Source organism: Lissotriton vulgaris, chromosome 3_1 (assembly GCF_964263255.1).
Source record: "Lissotriton vulgaris chromosome 3_1, aLisVul1.2, whole genome shotgun sequence".
NCBI classification, from domain to species: Eukaryota; Metazoa; Chordata; class Amphibia; order Caudata; family Salamandridae; genus Lissotriton; species Lissotriton vulgaris.
Window position 1 is genome coordinate 591,112,780 of NC_141689.1, and position 19,999 is coordinate 591,132,778.

Below are 19,999 nucleotides of genomic sequence, written 5' to 3' on the forward strand. Positions count from 1 at the left end.
CCTAGGACTTGTTTCTTTTTTAGGTCTCACCTTGGCAGCTGCATGCGCTGTCTCAGCGAGACGTAAAGTAATCTGTATGTTGGCTTAAACTCCGTGTAATTTGTTTTTCCGCTTGCGATTGGTTAACCTGTGGCATTGCTATTGTGATCTTGCTTTATGTTGGCTGTTGATCCTTTGTTACTCACCAGCAGCTCCACCACTCCACCGCTAGGTCTGAGCCCATCCCCGTGCAGGGTTCGATCCACCTACCCGCCCGGTTGCCTCTGCCTCCCGGTATCCTCCAGTGCTCCCCTTCTGTTGGTAACTGCTTGCTTCGGTGTCTGAAATACTGTTTCCTGTGTATTGCTGTGCTCTTCTGATTCCGATCACTGTATTTTTGATGCGTCGTGTTATCCCCACCTTCTGCTGCCTTGTACCCTCATTGTGTGTATTTTTTGGCCCGTTTCCTGCCGCTGCTGCCCCTGTGGCCCGACACAAATGCTCCCGCCTCCGCTCCCGCCCCCCTGCCTCCACTCCCACCCCCTCCCCTCCTTATGGCGACTGTGCCGCTGGCGTGCCACGGCAAGCCCATCTGCGCCTTTCCGTGCCTGGACCGTGCTCAGCGCCAGACCCCCTGGTCCCAGTGAACACCCCACCGACCGCCGCCACTACACCGCCAGCACCCTCCACGCATTTAACACTGGACGATCGCACACCTGCTTCCTGGCTGCCCCCAAGCACACCAAAGGACCCTTCACCTGTCGGAGCTGCAGCTTCACCAGCCTCCGAGCCGCCAAACCGCCAACCACGACAGATTGCAACCACCTCAGATGCATATTACTAAACACGCGCTCCGCACGCAAACATGCCATCTAACTCTGGGGCCTGCACAACACCTCCTCCCCGGACGTCGCCTTCCTGACAGAGACCTGGATAAACGCCTCCACTGCACCCAACATCGCCATAGCCATCCCGAGCGGCTACAAAATCACCCGCAGGGACCTCACCATCGGAGTAGGAGGTGGAATCACCATCGTCGACAAGAACACCCTCAGGGTCTCAACCAGCACCGAGAACACCCTCAAACCGCCGAACACCTGCACTTCCAGATCCACACCGACCCCAACACCACCCTCAAAGGAACTCTCGTCTACAGACAACCTGGACCCCGGCCTCAGTTCAGGGACTGCATCGCGACTTCTTCAGCAAGCACGCCCTTGTCTCCACAGATTACATCCTCCTCGGAGACCGGAGACCTGAACTTCCACCTTGAGAACAACAACGACACCAACTCCACCACCCTATTGACAATCTCGCCAACCTCTGACTCAGACAGCTCGTCACAACGCCCACACACTCTGCCGGCCATGTGCTTGACCCCATCTTCTCCGCTAGCTCCCATGTCACCTTCAACCACACCACCGAACTCCACTGGACCGACCATCGCTGCATCCACTTCACATTCCGGAAATGCACCACCGCACTCAACAGATCCCCTGCCGCAGCTGGAGCAAAGTCACCGAAGACCAGCTAAACACCACCCTCGCCTGAAGCCCACCCACCGACATCGCCGCCCACAACCTCAGGCGATGGATCGACGACTGCGCCAACACTCTTGCACCGATCAAGAAACCCTCCAACAGACGCATTAACAAGAAAGCCAGCGGGTTCACCTCTGACCTCCAGCCCTCCAAGCAAACCTACCTAAAGCTAGAGAAGAAATGGCAACGCGAACAGACACCGGACAGCTACGCAGCCCACAAGAACGCCATCCGCGGACACCATCACCTCATCAGATCCACCTAAAGGGCCTCCTTCAAGAACCGCCTCGAGAACAACGAGCACAACAGCAAAGAGCTCTTCAACATCATGAAGGAACTCTCCAACCCCAGCTCCAACACCAACGACATCCCACCATCGCAAGACCTGTGCAACTTCCTTGCGACCTTCTTACATCGCAAGATCGCAGATATCCAAGACAGCTTCAACAACCAAGCCGACCCGACAGCCACCGACACCTCATACCCCACGGCCACCACCTGCATCGATCTCCTTTTCACCTGGACCAACATAAACGACGATGACACCATCAAAATCATGAACACCATCCACTCCGGCTCTCAGTCAGACCCTTGCCCACACCACATCTTCAACAAAGCTAGAGCCACCATCGCACCCCATCTTCGCAGGGCCATCAACATCTCCTTCGAGACCGCAACCTTCCCGGAAAGCTGGAAGCACGCCGAGATCAACGCCTTACTCAAGAAACCCAAGACGGATCCGAAAGACCTCAAGAACTTCCGGCCCATCTCCCTGCTCCCGTTCCCGGCGAAGGTCATCGAGAAGACCATCAACGGACAACTGACCCGCTACCTCGAGGAGAACAAAATTCTGGACCCATCCCAGTCCGAGTTCCGCAGCAACCACAGAACTGAAACTGCCCTCATCGCCGCCACTGATGACATCAGTGCCCTGATGGACAACTGCGAAACCACGGCCCTCATCCTCCTGGACCTATCAGCCGCCTTCGACACTGTCTGCCACCACACCCTACACACATGCCTTCAGAACGCAGGGATATGAGACAAGTCTCTGGAATGGACCACCTCCTTCCTCTCCGGCAGAACCCAGAGTGTCCGCCTTCCCCCTTTCCGGTCCACAGCCTCCGAGATCATCTGCGGCGTACCCCACAGATCATCCCTCAGCCTAACATTGTTCAACACGTACATGGCACCGCTCGCCCATGTCGCCCGACTGTACAACCTCAACATAATCTCTTACGCTGACGACCTCCAGCTGATCCTCTCCCTCAGAAAGGACCCCCTCACTGCCAAATCCAACCTCCACGAAGGATTGAAGGCCGTTGCCGAGTGGATGAAGAACAGCTGTCTGAAGCTGAACTTGGACAAGACGGAGGTCCTCATCCTCGGCTCCACCTCCTCAGCCTGGAACAACTCCTGGTGACCAACCGCACTGGGAGCAGAACCGACACCCACAGATCACGCATGCAACCGGGGATTCATCCTCGACTCATCGTTCTCCATAACCAAGCAAGTCAACGCCTTCTCATCCTCCTGCTTCAACACCCTCCGCATGCTCTGCAAGATCTACAGGTGGATTCCTACTGGAACAAGAAGAACGGTCATTCAGGCCCTCGTCAGCAGCATGCAGGACTACGGAAACACCCTCTACACAGGAGCCTCGGCTAAACTTCTGAAACGACTTCAACGCATACAGAACGCCTCTGCACACCTGATCCTCGACATCCCTCGCCAGAGCCAAATCACACCACACCTGAGAGACCTGCACTGGCTTCCCGTCAACAAAAGAATCACCTTCAAGCTCCTCACCCACGCTCACAAGGCACTCCACAACACAAGACCGGCATACCTCAACAGACTACTCCCCTTCTACACCGCGAACCACCTGCTCCCCTCCTCCGACCTCGCCCTCGCCACTGTCCCCCGCATTCGAAGAGCGACCACCGGCGGCAGATCATTCTCCCACCTTGCCGCCAAGACCTGGAACACCCTCCCCATCCTCCTACAGCAGACCCAGGACCTACTAACTTTAAGGAGGTTACTCAAGACCTGGCTATTTGAGCAGTTGCAGCACCTCCTCCTCTCCCCACGGGCGAGTAGTGCGCTTTACAATTGTTCTGATTGATTTGGTAACTTCTGTGTAGTCCCAGAGCAGCGGTGCCTAACTACAGTATCTGAAAGAGACACTTTACTGATAGATTCCTTACCTTAGAATATCCCCATCCGTCAGACTGGATCCGGAAAGGTTTTCGGCAGCAGGACTCCTATGCATTGGTAGGTTGCGTTGTGCGACTCCGCGTCCGTTGCTGGCGTTGTAAGCGCAGAGATGATGTCACGGAGACTACTTAGGTGCCACCCATGCGCGCTGACGTCCGTTCTTTCTTTTTCCGCGCCAGCAAGCACAGATCCGATTAGAACATGTACCCTAGTCACTTTTTGACTAACTTTTTTTTGGACTTTTGTCTCTACTTCTTTGAGTCTTTGACTCCTGGTGCCACGTAGGGATGCCTGGGTTTAAATCCTGTGGTGCCTGCCGCCTACGATGTTGGTGGCCGACCCCCATGACGTCCGTCTCTACTGTCTGGAGCGCGACCATTACTCCAGGTAATGTTCCGACTGTCTAGCCATGGGTCCGAAGGCTTTGCGGGGAGCGGTCCCGAAATCTGCTGGAGGCACGGCAGTCGTCTCCGCGCCGTTCGAGGTCCAGGGGTCACTCGAGGGACCGACCACAGAGCCATCATCATCGCTCCTCGGGGTCCAAGTCTTCACCCTAGGAATTGGGTAAGAGACGTTACAAGAAAAAGTCGATGAAGCGTGTACGCCCTCCGACCTCCCCCTGTCGGTCTCCGGACCAGGGGGTTAGGGGTCCTACCCCCACGGCTCCATTGGAGCCTAAGAGTCCCGCGGCCTACCCGCCCTACCCGGGTCCGGCGGTGACTCCGGCCCAGGTGCAAGAGTTTCTCCCTATTGAGGACCCTTGCTTTCCACCAGTGCCGCCAGCGGCTCCGGCACTGCAAGGTCCTCCGCTGGCAGGTCTGGCGGCGCCCCTGCGGCGCCGTTCCCGGTGCCGCAATGGGTTCCGTTCGTCCCACCTCCTCCCTTTCCTGAGTTTCCGGGCAATTTTGCTCCAGCTTGAGACCCTAAATGGGACATGGAGCCGGATCAGTGCCGTTGGAGCATTTGTTTTCCCCTGTGCCTCCCCCCCACTGCAGCCTGTGCCTCGGGCCATGGAGGAGGGGCATGATTGGGAGGTGTCGGAAGACCCTCTCACATGAGTGGGCGGAGGGCTCAGAGGATGCAGGTGGCCTTGACCTCTCCTCTGAGCCTGGGTGTGTGTCTCCTCCCGCTGTCATGGAGGAAGGCGACACATACATTGTGGTACTCCGTAGAGCAGCTGAGGCTCTTGACCTTGGTCTGCCTACTTTTACCCTCAGTACGAACCCAAGTCCCCAAGAAGGAGAAAGAGGGTCTGCGCCCCATCTTGGACCTCTGGAACGTCAATCGCTTCCTCCAGAAGGAGAAGTTCAAGATGTTGACTCTGGCTCAGGTCTTGGCTGCCCTCGACCCTGGAGACTAGATGGTAGCATTGGACTTGCAGGGTGCATATTTTCACATCCCCGTCCTGCCGACCCACCGGCGTTACCTGCGGTTCATGGTAGACGAGGAGCATTTTCAGTTTGCCGTGCTCCCCTTCAGCCTTACCAGCGCCCCTTGGGTGTTCACGAAAGTGATGGCGGTGGTCATAGCTCATCTGCGCAGGTCAGGGGTGTCAGTCTTCCCCTACCTCGACGACTGGTTTTCGAAGACGGGCTCACCCCAGGCAGTCGTCACCCATCTTCAGACTACGGCCGACCTCCTGCATTTGCCGGGGTTCTCCATCAACGTGCCGAAGTCACACCTGAGTCCCTCTCAGAAGCTCCCCTCCATCGGAGCGGTTCTGGATTCAATGCAGTTTCGGGTTTATCTTCCCGAGCAGCGAGTCCAGAATATTCATGCTAACATTCCGATCTTTTAGCCTCTATCCCGGGTTTTAGTCAGGATGACCCTCCAGCTCCTGGGCCTGATGGACTTTTCCATTCTGCTAGTGCAACATGCCAGGTGGCATATGCGTGCTCTGCAGTGGGACCTGAAGTTCCAGTGGGCACTGCATCAGGGCAACCTGTCCGATCATATCCAGATCTCGGAGTGCACTGCACGACAATTGCTCACGAATCACGATTGGGTCAGTGGCAGAGCCCCCTCCCTTCCCCCACCGGAGCACACAGTGGTGATGGATGCGTCCCTCCTGGGATGGGGCGGCCACTTGAGAGAGGCGGAGATCAGAGGCCTCTGGTCTCCGGCAGAGTCCAGGCTTCATATCAATCTTTTGGAGCTTTCACCCGAACCAGTCCACTCGCTGCCTTCTTGCGTGGTAATTGAGCAGCTGCAGTTGACAGCTTTTGATCTTCCTCCTGAAGTCTGTAATGCTATTCTGCCAGCTAGGAATTCTTCCACAAAGACAGTTTATGCCTGCTGATGAAAAACGTTTGTATCATATTGTGCATAAAGGTTTATTGACCCTCTTTCTACCTCCCTTTCTGATATTGAACTTTCTATTTTGACCCTCACCCAGCAGGATTCTGGGCACTCTGAAAAGGTATTTTTCTGCTTTGTCTACCTTCTTACGGCTGCCTGACCAACCCTCCTTTTTAAAATCTCTGATTGTAAATAGGTTTTTAAAAGGTCTTGTACATATGTTCCCACCTTCACTTTATTATGACTCAGTGGGACCTTAATATGGTTCTCACATTTCTGTCACCTTGCCCACTTTCTACGCTCTTACACATCCTGCTAAAGAAGAAGAGCGACTCCAACGTTTGGACCCAAAAAGTGTGTTGTCTTTCTACCTTGACCGCGCACAAGAATTCCAGGTGGACAGCCAACTCTTCGTTGGGTGCGTGGTTAAAAAATAAAGTCGGGCAGTGCAGAAACTGACCATTACTCAATGTGTCGTTCTATGCATCAAGATCTGCTACACGCTGGCAGAGAAGCAGACTCCTGAAGGTGTATGAACTCATTTCACTAGAGCTAAGGCTGCGACCACTGTGTTAGCCCAGGGAGATCCAGTCCTGGATATCTGTCAGGCAGCAACGTGGGCGTCCCTGCACACGTTTAACATGTTTGCCAAGGCTTACTGCCTGGACATTCTGGTCCACAGGGATGGGCACTTGGGTCGTTCGATCCTGCAGGACTTTGTAGTCTACATTTTCCGCAGGCCCACCTCTGGGGATGGTATTGCTTGGGTATCTGTTCAAAGGTAAAGAATCTGCGGATAGCTGTCTGTATCATATAAACAAGTTACTTGCAGTTGGTAACGCCTTTTCTGGTAGAGATAATATCTGCTGATTCCTTACCGACTGACCCACCCATCCTCCCTGTGCTGCGAACCGATTTCTAGCATCACAGCGAATCTGTTCCAGGGCCATATTTTGAACACACCAATTTCAATGCACTTCATGGCTCTGTGCTTCTGGCGCGGAAAGTTGTGAAAAGTAATTAAAGTTAGCATGCCTTGGTGGCACCTATATCGGTGATGTCGACGTTACATCTGGTGCGGACTCCACAGATTTCAATGCGGAGCCGACCAACACCATCTACTGGGGCGCAGGGGTACATTTTTTAATGAAAAATTTCAAATTCAGTCTGACTCCTGGGGAAATTCAAAAGTAAAGTATCTACGACTAGCTATTGTCTCTACCAGATAATGCGTTACCGAATATAAGTTGATTGCTATTTTAGTCCAGGTTCCTGTATCCATCATCGCATTTTGACCGCTGATCCTTGAAGGTCTCCTCAGGGTTTGACCTGGTAAAAACATCTTTAGTTGTGTCATGTCCTTTAGGCTAGTCCTATCGTGTATACTCCTTTTTTACATACATTATCCCATCCACACGACAGTAATGGTTATGAACAGGTGACCTTTTACCCAATAGCTTGCTCTGATCTCTAATACATTAGGCTCTCAGTACGCTATCATAATCCCTGTACCTGACATACATAAACATGTCCTCAGGCACAGTATAATTATTCTGTATAAGGGTCACCACTTTTTTGCATCCTTGGCCAATAGCAAGCTGTGCATGATCACAATTGTTTTGTAAAACATTTATGATTGTTTTCAAAACATTTGATTGTTTTCAAAACATTTATGATGGTTTTCAAAACATATTGAATCTAGAAGAAACCCTGGAGTGACCACTCTAGTATATAAGACCACTATTCCCCCTGCAGATGAGAGGAGAATACCTTCCAAGCTGACCTGGGATCCTGCATGCTGAATCTTCGACACTCAACTGTCTGACATCTCTTGCGGGTGTCATCCTCAAAGCAGAGGCCGGGTCCTTCATTCTCAACCATCAGGTTGTTGCAGGGATTCTGCATGAACCCAGAAGTATGCGCAGGAATATGGGACCTTGGTGTACAGGGACTGGGTCTTCCTACCACCTTAGTACACAGGACCGACTAGCCATAGTGTCTCACTTGCTCTCCTACTCACTCACAGACAAAACAAATGATTAGACACCCCAGAACACAACCCTCCCAGATCTAATCGCGGTAACAAGACACACCCTTTTGCTCACACACTTGCTCTTGTCCACAGTAGAACCTGACAGAGATACAAAACAGTTTAAAATATTTATTTTAACTAATGTGTCCTAACATGCAAAATACGTGCCACAAAAAGCAGGAAAATGCATAGTACAAATATAGTCAGCATAGCAGATAGTCCATATATCATGAAGGGAGATGTCATCGTGAAAAAGACTATAATGCATTACCTCCCTTCCCTTGCTAAGAAGTATTTTTATATAATAGAAGATCTCTGGGCTTTGTCAGCAGACCCCATACCTTAGCCTGTAGACGTTAGATCTACATCATAGGTCTTGTCTCGCTCTTCTTCCTGGGAAGATCCCTCCCCAAGTGTGTGCTACCTATTCATGTATTCTAATCAAACCCAAGTACATTTGTCCAAACAAACAGCTGCATCTGTATGTTTTGTCTAAGGGCTAAGGTCTGCCAGAACAAAATAACAAGGGGCATTGTTGTTAGACCTTGTACATAATGTTTAGTCAAAATCCCAGGAACATGCAGCGAGTAAACACAGCGATGAGTTCTCATGTGAAATCAGTCATTAAAATATCGCAAAAAATAAAGACGTGTAGTAACTTGTTCAAAAGCAGAATGCAAGCTGCCATATGCTCATGCTAACTTAGTGAAAAAACAACAATGTCCCCATGGGCTATTTGACAAGGTGAGGGTGATGGTTTTTCCCTACTAGAAAGTTCAATATCAGAAAGGGAGGTAGAAAGAGGGTCAATAAACTTTTTCCTTAGGGGTTTCTTGGCTACATACACATGCATGCTACACATATAGATCTAGGTTAGGTACATTTAGGCAAATGACTTAGGGCACTCATTTTAGGAATATGCAGGTGCTACTGTTTTTATCTGAACTGCTTATGTTCTTCTTATTAGCACTATGGTAGAAAGGTATCTACAGTTTAATATATTGGTACTAGCAATCTCTTTCTTATTCTTTTGTCTTTTGATTGCTGCAGCAAATATGTTTTACTCAAGACTGACGCTGGACCAATAAATACTTATTGAAATGTCCTAATCGCCCTCCTGTGTGTTTTCGGAGAATAAGTGAGCACCAGTGACTGCGTGAAAAGTACTGTACTGTTTTCCACAATCCCTGAGGAATCAGGGTTGTCATGTTCAGTGGTTGTCAGAAACTACCTAGACCACTGTAAAATACAGGGGGGTGGTAGTGGCACTGTAGAGCTAGCTGGTCTAAGGGCTGACATATAATGTGGGGGGTGTCCGGAAGCAGTCTGGACACCAAGCCCTCAGTTTAGGTCATTCAAACACGCAGGTCCTGGGGATTCCTAGGAACTACACAGTAGTTGTTGAAGTTCCAAAGGAAAAAACCTGAAGGTCGTGAAGACCATAAAAGCAACTTTTCAGTTTTCCTTACAATTGAATTGCTGTCATATTTTTGCTGATGTAATGTGAACTACTTTCCCGGGATGGTTATGCAGTAAAAGCAATTTTCAAATTCTTGAACATTCTACTCCTAATTGTAGCCCTGGTTTGTATTAGATTCCCCGACCGGCTGTTGGAAGCTAACAGTCACTCTCCCAATGTTCTTACTCTGCCTCACTCTTGAAAATGGAGAAGGGAGACTCCATCGGCCAGACCTTAAAGAACTTTGAGCTTTTACATCATTCGTCCAAGACCATCTTGTGGACAATCAGCTCTTTGTGGCGTTCTCTAGGGCAAAGAAAGGCAAGACAGTGAAGAAAAAGAAAAGACTTTGTCATGGGCGGATTATCTTCTGCATGATGCACTGACCAAGAAGCAGCCTCCAGAACTGAGGGCCCTTTCCACGAAGGACTAGACTGCTCCCACTGTGTTGGCACGTGGTGTGCCTATTCTTGACATTTATCAAGCAGCTATGAGTCAGACCGATTCACAGCCAGGCCCAAAGGAATGGGAGATGTGCATGTTCTGCGTTTCTTTTCAATTTGAGCCATTCCACAGACACACCTCTACTTTGGTCTCTATTCACAATGTGAGTAATTTGCAGATAGTAGTATCTATCAGAATAATAATTTACTTGCCTTCTCTAACACACGTTCTGATGCATAATTGATATAATCTCAGATTCCTTACTACCATCCTGCCTCAACATTCTGTGGAATTGTCTCTTTTTACATCTAAAAACCTCCCAAACTGAGGAACTGCACACTGGGACCTTTGATTATTTTTGGGTGAGGGCAGTGGCGGAATCAAGAAGGAAACTGACATCAAAGTGCTGAGGTGGTTTGCTTGTATGCAATTCTTTTTTTTTTTTTTTAACAGTTTTTATTTTTCTATGTCAACAAAGGCACATTCCATATTACACAAATACCTTTACACATTTTACAGTGATTTACTTATTTTCAAATTTTCAAAGTTTCCTTATACATGCTTTAGATTTAAGACGTCTAAACCGTGAGTTAGTCGGCCTCATACCATTAATAGGAAGAACACAAAAGAAGAAAAATACAGAAGAAAAAAAAAATGAACAAAACCCTAGCCAAGCATATCCTATTATAGGGAATCATTAATTGGCAATCCGCCCAGGCTTTTCCCCAACCACCCCCTAGTCAGCTTGTCTTTGCTTCTCTTTCCATTCACTTAAAGGCTCCCATATTCTCCTCCCCAGACTTCTTCCTCTCCTTCCTTTCCGAGCGTAGATATTTTCCTCTATCTTTTGGGCATACAGCGTGGCCGCCAACCATTCTTGGAATTTAGGGGGATTTTTATTTAACCAGGCCCGAGCTATCGTCAATCTGTACACTGCCATTATTACAAACAAAAATTCTACATATTGTTCCTGACCCTGTTCAGCCACTCCTAACATAATCCAAGATGTTGTAAGCCGAATCACAATTCCCAATGAATTTTGTAAGAATCTCTCTATCTCCATAATCAGTGAGTGTAACTGTGGACATGTTGCAAAGATGTGAATACTATCAGCTTCTAGCTCATTACAAAGGGGGCAGTTTATTCCTGTATTTCCACCCCATTTTGCTATTTTCTCAGGCGTATGATAGAGGAAGTATAGTGTTTTGTAATGCTGGGACTGCAAAGGGGCAGCACTTAAGATTGTGCATCCTAAATTTAAGGATTCTGAGAATAGGTTACGATTAACCCCCAATTTGTCTGCCCACTTCGTGCTATATTTCTCTGAATCGTCCTGCTTTTCTTTCAGCAAGGCTGCATAAAAAGACCTAATTGTGCAATCCCCTGACAACCTAATTTTTTCCATTATTTCTATCTTGTTAAAGCCTGCTGGCCCTCCAGTTTTATTCTTTAGGAAGCTTCTGATTTGTAAGTACTTAAAGAAACCCCTATTGCCTATACCAAATGCCTCTCTTAGGTCTGCGAATTGCTTAAAACCTTCCTGATCAAGTAAGTCCCCAATTTGTGTAATACCACTCGCTGCCCAATCTAGCATGGTTTGATCAGAAAAAATTTCCCCCGGGAATGATCTATTATTATACAGCAGGACGTATCTATTATATCTACCCATTTTGACTTTCTTTAAAAAAGCGTTCCATATCGTAACTGCCGCCCTAACAGTTTTAAACCTAGTTCTTTTAAAATAACAGAAGTCAGTACATTTTAGAAAACAATTACAGGCATTTGGCCCTAATACAACAGTATAGATCTTTGTAGACATTTCTTGTATTCTTACATCGTCAGCGTTCCCCCCAATTAGTCCTTGTATATATTGCAAGACAGTAACCATATAGTATAAACGAAAATCAGGTGCACCCCATCCCCCCTTTTCCCTAGGTAGTGTCATAAATCTGTAAGCCCTCCGTGTTTTTCCATGTGCCCAAATAAACCTATTGCAAATGGCTTCTATATTGCTAAACCAGCTGGATTCAAATAGCAGGGGTATGGCCCTGAAGAAATATAAAAACTTAGGAAAAATCATCATCTTAATAATGTTTGTGCATCCCACCAACGATAAGTGTAAATTATTCAATTTTTCCAGATCCCTTTTTACAGTAGCCAACAGGGGATCTAAATTGCTTTTAACGATATTATCTATATTTGCTGTAATTCGCACCCCTAAATAAGTTGCTGCTTCCACCACTCTATCATCACTGCATATCACCCACTGGTTTTTAACAATCTGGGTTTTGGTGCTATTCAGGCTGTACCCCGAGAATTGTCCAAATCGCCCCGCTTCAGCTTCAATTGTTCTAATAGCTACTATAGGTTGTGCAGTCAAGACAGCCACATCGTCAGCATACGCTAACGTTTTGAATCTACATCCATTCAAAACTAATGGCGGGATTTGATTGTTAGCTTCTAATTTTCGTATGTAGGGGTCAAGATATAAAGCAAAGAGCAGGGGGGAGGAGGGGCACCCCTGCCTTGTCCCTCTGTGTATTTTAACTGCAGTTGATTGCCCTCTGTTGATCTTTATTTTGGCAGTCGGATTGATGTACAAAGTCTGTAGGGCCTTTACAAATCCGGCCCCTATACCATTCCACCTCAGAACTTCCCATAAGTATTTCCAAGAAACCCTGTCGAATGCTTTTTCAGCATCTAAAAACAGAGCAGCCGTAGGATCTTTTAGGATGTCTGCTGCATCAAATACCGTAATTACTTGCCTAGTGTGTTGAGTCGTTCCCTTTCCTGGAATAAAACCGTGCTGTGAGGGAGCTACCAGTGTTTCTATTACCCTTGATAACCTTTTTGCCAGAATTTTGGAGAACACCTTGACATCTGCGTTCATCAAAGTAATGGGACGGTAAGACCCCGGAATATCTGTAGGTTTGCCTTTCTTAGGAATCACAATAATGTCTGCCCCTCCCCATGACTCTGGAACTGACTCACCCCTTTGTGCTAATAGCATCACGTTAAACATTTCTTCCAGAAGTACTGGCTGAAAAGCTCTATAAAATTCTACTGGCAGCTGATCCGGGCCAGCTGCTTTCCCAGATGGCAGGTCCCTCAGGGCCTCGACCAGTTCGTTCAGCTGCAGTGTCTCTTCCAGACTATTTTTGTCGTGCTCTCCTAGCACCTGAGGTTCTATCTCACTTAGGTAAGTTCTTATATCTTCCTCATTCTCCTGGCCGTCCTGTGCGTAAAGTTCCGTGTAGAACTGCCTAAAGACCTCCCTAACCTGCTCATCTTCCTTAACTATACCCCCCTGAGAGTTCTTGATTTCCTTAATATCAGCCAGTCCCTCCCTTTGCCTGGCTCGTACAGCCAGTATGTGTCCTACTCGTTCGCTAAGTTCATAAGCCTTTTCTTTATTTGCCATAAATTTCTCCACTGTCTTTTTCGCCATCCCATCCAGGGCTTCCGATTTAAGGGCAACTATTTTCAATAAGATCTGGTCAATAGGGGAGTGTGAGGATATGGCTAACATAAGTGCTTCTTCTGCTTCCCTAACTAATTTAATATCTTCTTCAGCTTTTGCTTTTGATTCTCTCTGAGTCTTAATGACGAAACTCAGAGTCTCCCCTCTTATACTAGCTTTAAAAGCATCCCACACTATCCCTGGTGTTGAGGTGCCCTTATTTATCTCCCAAAATTCCTTAATCCATTTGCTCATTCTATCCTTATAGCCCTGATCTTGTAATAGTGTTCTGTCAAAGGTCCACTGTCTCAGCTCTTTATTCCTCTTTTGCCTAATTATTACTGATAATACTAATGGATTGTGGTCTGATATAATCCTCGGTTCTCTGTCTACCTTTGCTCTGTCCATCAGGCATCTCGAAATTAAAAAGTAGTCCAGCCTAACCAGTGTTTGGTGGGGGGCTGAGAAATAGGTGCTCCCATCTAGATTTGGATGACATTTTATCCATGGGTCTTCTAACGAATTATTCCTTACCATATCTGCTAAGGCTCTGTGGGTCTTTTTCTTCCTTCCTGAGTATTTCCTACCAGGATCTAAGAAGCTACTATCTACATCATGTATATTCAGATCCCCACATAGTATGATGGGTTCTGGCCATTGTGCTAATTCAGTGTCTAGATGTTGAAAAATCTCCGGATCATCTCCTGTAGATCCATAAACCGAGACAATCGTAATAGTTTCCCCCCTAAACACTAGTTCAACTATAGCCCATCTGCCCCACTGATCTTCCTTCTTTCTTTTTACCTGCGTGTCATACCTCTTACCTAAAATGGCCACCCCCCTCGTTCTAGTATTTTGCTTGGTTTTCGCTAATACATTAAAACCCAATTGTTCTAGTAGGTACGCCTTAGTATCCTCAATATGTGTCTCCTGAAGGCACACTAAATCCGTATTCAGTGATTTTAGGAGGGCAGTAGTTTTAAGCCTTTTATTTAAATCATTTAATCCACATATATTTATCGAGACTATCCTACAAGTCATTATAGTTCAGGTTTTTCCCTCTCCTATTTCCTGCATTCAATTGCTTCGTTATTTCCTTACCTTCAGATTTTAATACATAGCTATAATATAGCTTATCCATCCAATCTTCCTTTACACTACTACTTGTATTGTGCTTGTACTTGTGCACCTAAGTGTCTAACTTCCCCCTCCCAACCCCCCCCCCCCCCTCCCTCCCACTGTCTCCCTCCCCTCTGGTTCCCACCCCCCCCCCTTACCACAGGCAAATAGGTCTATCCGACCTATATGTGGCCCCTGTAGTCTGCAGAGTCGCTACTCTCTCCCACCCCGTTATCACACCTAACAACTACTCTAAGCACATTTAATTGCTGTTACTTTCTTACGGAGTTTTTGGTGGACTAGCTGTCGGGGATTTTGACGGGGTTCTAGGTCTGTTCTCTTTTCTTCGTCTGTCTAGATCCGATATCTCTTCAAGATACTCCCCTGCTTTTATCTCCGATGTGAACATCCTTGTGTACCCCTTCCTTATTACTTTCAGCCTTGCCGGGAATAACAGATAAGCTTCTGCACCTTGCTTTTGGAAGGGAGTTATCATTTGCCTCAGCTTCCACCTTCTTTCCACGGTGACATGGCAGAAATCAGGCCTGGCAAAGAAGGTATTTCCATCAACAGTCTTTCTAGCATCAGGTCTAGCCTTATCAATTATTTCTTGCCTTGCTAAGTAGTTCCCTAGAAAGACCAACATAGCTCTTGGCAATGCCTTCTCTTGCCCCCCACGATTTTTCTTTGTGAACATAGGATATCTATGGGCCCTCTGTACTTCGATTTCCCACTGCCATTTTGAGTCTGGAAAAGCTTCTGTCAATATTTTTATCACATACCCTCTCGGGTCCTGTCCCTCCCGCCCTTCCTCCAGTCCCAAAAGTCTTACGTTGTTTCGTCTTTGGCGGTTTTCAAAGTCTTCCAACTTCCATTGCAGGTCCTCACCAACTTTTCTTGGTCTGCCTTAAAAGTTTTCCAATCTGTCACCTCGTCTTCCACTCTGCTAGTTCTTTCTTCCACTTGGGTTACTCTTACTTCAACCTCTTCCTGTTTTCTGCTTACTCTTCTAAGAGAGACTTGTAACTTCTTTGTGTCTCTTTTTGCTCTCCTACTTTCTGCTCTAGCCTCAGAGTGCATCTGCTTCAGAGTTCCGAATAACATTTCCAGCGTCACATTTTGCGGTTTCCCTGTTTCCCCATTTTCACCCTCATTCTGATCTCTTTCCTGATATGTCTCTGATGTTGCAGAATAGTCCCATGACAATTTCTTATTCATGCTGCTTCTAGACCCTCTTCCTTCTTTTCTTATTCCAGCTCTCTTTTTCTTCCTAGTCGTTTGGTCCCTAGAGCCTTTACTTGTATCAGAATCTAATGACTGATCCGTGCTGGTTCCCTCTTCCTCGTTTTCTGGCCCGCTAATATCTGTGGTATCAGAGCCCTCATTGACTGAAAAGAACTCAGGTGAGCCTCCCCTGGCGCCTCTGTCATCTCTTCCTCCTCTACCATTCTCCTGGCCATATACAGGGTCTTGCTGGTCCCTTAGGCTCTGTGTACTTCCCCAGCTTGGATCAATGTGCAGTAAAGTTTTAGTGCTTAAACCAAGTTCAACATTTCTCAATGCGTCTAACATTTGGCTATTATTGCGCTTTTCAAGCTGTTCCAGCGCATTACCTTTTGAGCTAGCGTCCTCCTCGCTCGTCTTTTCACCCTCTGCGCTCTCCTCCGCTTGCTGCGTGCTGTTTCCTGCAGCCTTCCGTGGTTGCCCAGCAACCGGGCCCTCGACGCTTTGCGTCCTCGCGGTTTGCTGCTGTGCTGTGCTTCCGGCATCTGCATCGAGCCCGTTTGTCAAGTTCGGAGATCCCGTCTCAGTCTGCCCTGGTAATGAATCGCCACTCGCTGCACCGGGCTGCCGGGGATCAGGCGCTTGTACCTGAACGAGCGGGAGTGACTTTGCTGTAAATGATTCCGGTAATGTAGATTGCCGCATTTGTTCCTTTGTTGTGAGCGCTTGTGCTCGCTGGCGTTTTGCTTCCGTCTCTGAGACTATCTCTCTCGCAGCTTTGCTCGCTGTGAGTCGGATCTCAGGCTTTGCTTCAACCTTCTTCTCCTGTTTCTCCGTTTTTTTTAGCGAGGTTATTTTAGCGGGACGGTTAATCTGCTCCGACTGTTTCTTAACAGTGTTGACTGGTATCTTTGGAATCGCGCCCTCCTTTACTGCTTGGGCTTTAATGATGATTTATCCTTGTCCTTGTCCATTTTGCTTCTCTGTGACATCTTGCGAGCTACTTTAGAAGCAGAAATTACTTTTCTCCAGTAACCAAGAAAAGCTGCCCCTCTATTAGCAGAAGTTGTCCAGCGAAAGCCTGCTGTAAATCGGGACAGCACACCAGCCAGCATCCACATCCCCGTGTCTCCGTATTCACCGTATTCACCAACCGGTTTCCATCTAGGGTGGGAGAGAGAGGAACTAGCGACTGTCCTCTACAGAGCTACAGCGGCCATCTTGCCACAGAGCAGCCGGACCGCTTGTATGCAATTCTAATGTCCCTTCTGAGGCAGAACACAGTCAATACAGAGCAGCATGGTGCCATGATTGCTGTTTAAATCTATGGATCCAGTCTGGCCCTTGAGGGTATTGTAAAAGTGAAGAATCAGCTGTTAGAGTATCCACCAGAAAGAGCTATACCGAAGGTAACGAAATTGTTTTTTGGGACAGTAAAAAAGTATATTTGCAAGTATATTTGCAGCCATCGTTATAGTGTAGATGTATATTCCATCTTGTGTGCCCAATAGTCCTTAGTCATTACGTAGTATCATATTTTTACTGACATTGTGAGTTTTCTCAAAGCACAACCAATGGAGATATAATTTGAGTTGTTTTTTTATTTTACTTTTTTCACTACTAAAGTACCCCAAGTGGCAACTATGGGTTTTATTAATGAAATAGAATAAATTGAAAACATCAAACAACTGTCTATGAACCTAAGAGGTATTCTCTGGCCACTAACAGTGCATTGCTGCAAGTCTCAGAAAGTTTGATATTTTTTTTCTCCCTAACCTTTTGTTGTATAGTTGCTTTGTTCAAATGCAAATGTTATAAGGGAGAAAGACAGTACAGAAAACTGAAGAGCAGAACCCCTAAAGATGACAAATTTGAGACGTTTTCTTTTAGATTCTCCATCTCCTATTGCTGTAAGAACACTGACGCTGGTCGCCAAGTCGCTACAGAATTTAGCTAATTTGGTCGAATTTGGAGCAAAGGTAAGTGAATAATGAACATACATTACAAATGTTTGTTAATTTCAGACTGTGACAGATAACAAGAATATAGAACTAGTTTTTATTTTTGTTCCTGAGCTATGAAATAAAGGGTGCTTTTTTGCAAAATCACATTCAATAGAACTCACTATGCCCTGGTTTTCTTTTTTGTTGTTAGAAAAACCTGTAACACAAGCTATTCAATGGAAGCACACTTTTAGCACAGCAAATATCATTACCCATTAATACAAAATGCTATGATAGGAAGTGTGGGACATTGTAATTGTCCAGCTGTGATGTTGTCCTATTTTCATTTACATTTGATACTTATATTATCTATGTTTTGACTTTTGTTCTCTGACATAGAAAGCTATGTTTTACATACATAGATTATGCTTGGCAGTAGATAGTGGTTGCTGGTTGAAGATAAGAAAATGGCAAATATGTTTTATAATAGGATTTCTGGTGCTTGCACATACATGGTTTCATGTTTAATCATATGTCTTGCTGCTCATCCTCAGAGTAGCTATAAGGGATGGGCTGGCACCTGCTGTGGTGCACTTATCACCTCTTGTACCTTTTAGTACACCCATTTTGGTGAATTGTGGTACCATTTGTTAATTTGGTCCTCGGCATGGTGGCCAGCATGCCTAGGCACCACTCCTGTGCCTTGTCATCAGGCCAAAAACCTCGGGGTGATGTTTGACGCTGACCTGTCATTTACTCCCCAGATTGTTCGAGTGGTTGGGGTGTGCTTTGAAATCCTTAAGAGCCTGCGGAAGATTTTGGACCGGCTCCCCGATGGTGCTAGGCGGACGCTGGTGCACGCCCTCGTAACCTCGCGACTAGATTACGCCAACCTCCTCTATCTGGGGGCCACGGTCAGAAGTCTGAATCGCCTTCAGGTGCTACAGAACGCCGCAGCCCGACTGGTGCTGATCCTCCCCAGAAGAACAGCCTCGAAAGCTGCCTTGGAGGCTCTCCACTGGCTCCCAGTTAGGGAAAGGATCACCTTTAAGGCGTTATGCACGTTTCATCGCATCATTGGGGGAAAGGCGCCCAGTCCCTTACTGAGCCTTATCACACCGTACAGACCTAAGCGGATGCTCAGATCCACTGTTACTGGCTTGGTAGCTATCCCCAAAATTAACAAAGCGCGCATGGGGGGCAGATCTTTCAGGCACCTTGCAGCCAAGAGTTGGAACATGCTCCCGTTAGAGCTGCGTCTGGAACCCTCAGAGGTTAAGTTCCGAAGAGCTCTCAAAACCCACTTGTTCCGTTCAATACTTGTGTAGCTGAATCTAGCCAGGCCTCTTCATTGTCTCTCACCATAGCGCGGGGACACACCGGTGCGCGTAACCAGGTGCTTTAGAAATTTCCATAATAATAATAATAATAATAATAAAAGATACTTTGGTTCCCCAAATACTAAAATGTGTTTGCTGTATATTTGTTTAATCTTGACAACATCTAAACACAAAGACTGAAGGGTGAGATTTAACCCTTCTTTAGCAATTTGTCATCATGTTTAATGCCTGCAATAGCCTAACAAGGTCTGCAGCATTCCTTCTGGACTAGGGGTTCTATTTTAAAACAACATTGACTACTTTCCTAGTTTAGTGTCTGGCTAAGTGTGAGTGTATGCATACAGAGAACTCTGTTGAATTGGTGCTGTACTTATTAAAACCAGCCATAGGTAGGATCAACTAATGCTGGTATCCCTTTTCTGCAACCTTATGTTCAGCCCCACCTAATTTAGAATAGAGCTTCTTTGTGAGGGCTGTCTATCAACTTGACTGTAGTCCTCATTGGCTCATATTTTCAGGTTGTCTGTGTATCCCCTGCTTGTTTTGCATCTCTCTGCTGCTTGTCTATGCAGACCCCATAGTGAGGCATTTGATAGAGACTACTAGCTGCAGATTCCTTAACGTCAGGGCGGAGTCATGTGGTACTTCATATAAGTAACTACCCTCCAAAGCACAATCCCTTGTGTGCTCTACAACACTGCTGCTGTCCTCTCTACCCTTTTCAGCATGGTCTTGACTTGACCTCATCAAAGTGGCAAAGTAAGAAAGTAAAGGCTTTTTTTGATGATATACCCTTGAAAGAGGTCTGTTCCTGGGGTGCAAAGTTTTGCCTAGAACGTTTCGGATCCAACTCTGGTGCATGTCATGTCTGCGGGCGCACAGAAGATGACTCAGAGGCCAATAATCCCCTACTGTCTTGCAATATGGATGATTTACATGGAAT

At 47.0% G+C, this 19,999-nt stretch overlaps 1 protein-coding gene across 2 annotated transcripts in view; it reads left to right on the top strand.

Annotated features, from left to right (window-relative positions):
* Positions 1-19,999, top strand: part of RASA1 (RAS p21 protein activator 1) — a 926,777-nt gene that overhangs the window by 680,037 nt on the left and 226,741 nt on the right. For both annotated transcript variants that reach the window (XM_086960862.1, XM_086960861.1), the window contains exon 22: positions 17,664-17,752. In XM_086960862.1, the coding sequence (XP_086816988.1) occupies positions 17,664-17,752 (89 nt within the window). The remainder of the gene's footprint in view (positions 1-17,663; positions 17,753-19,999) is intronic.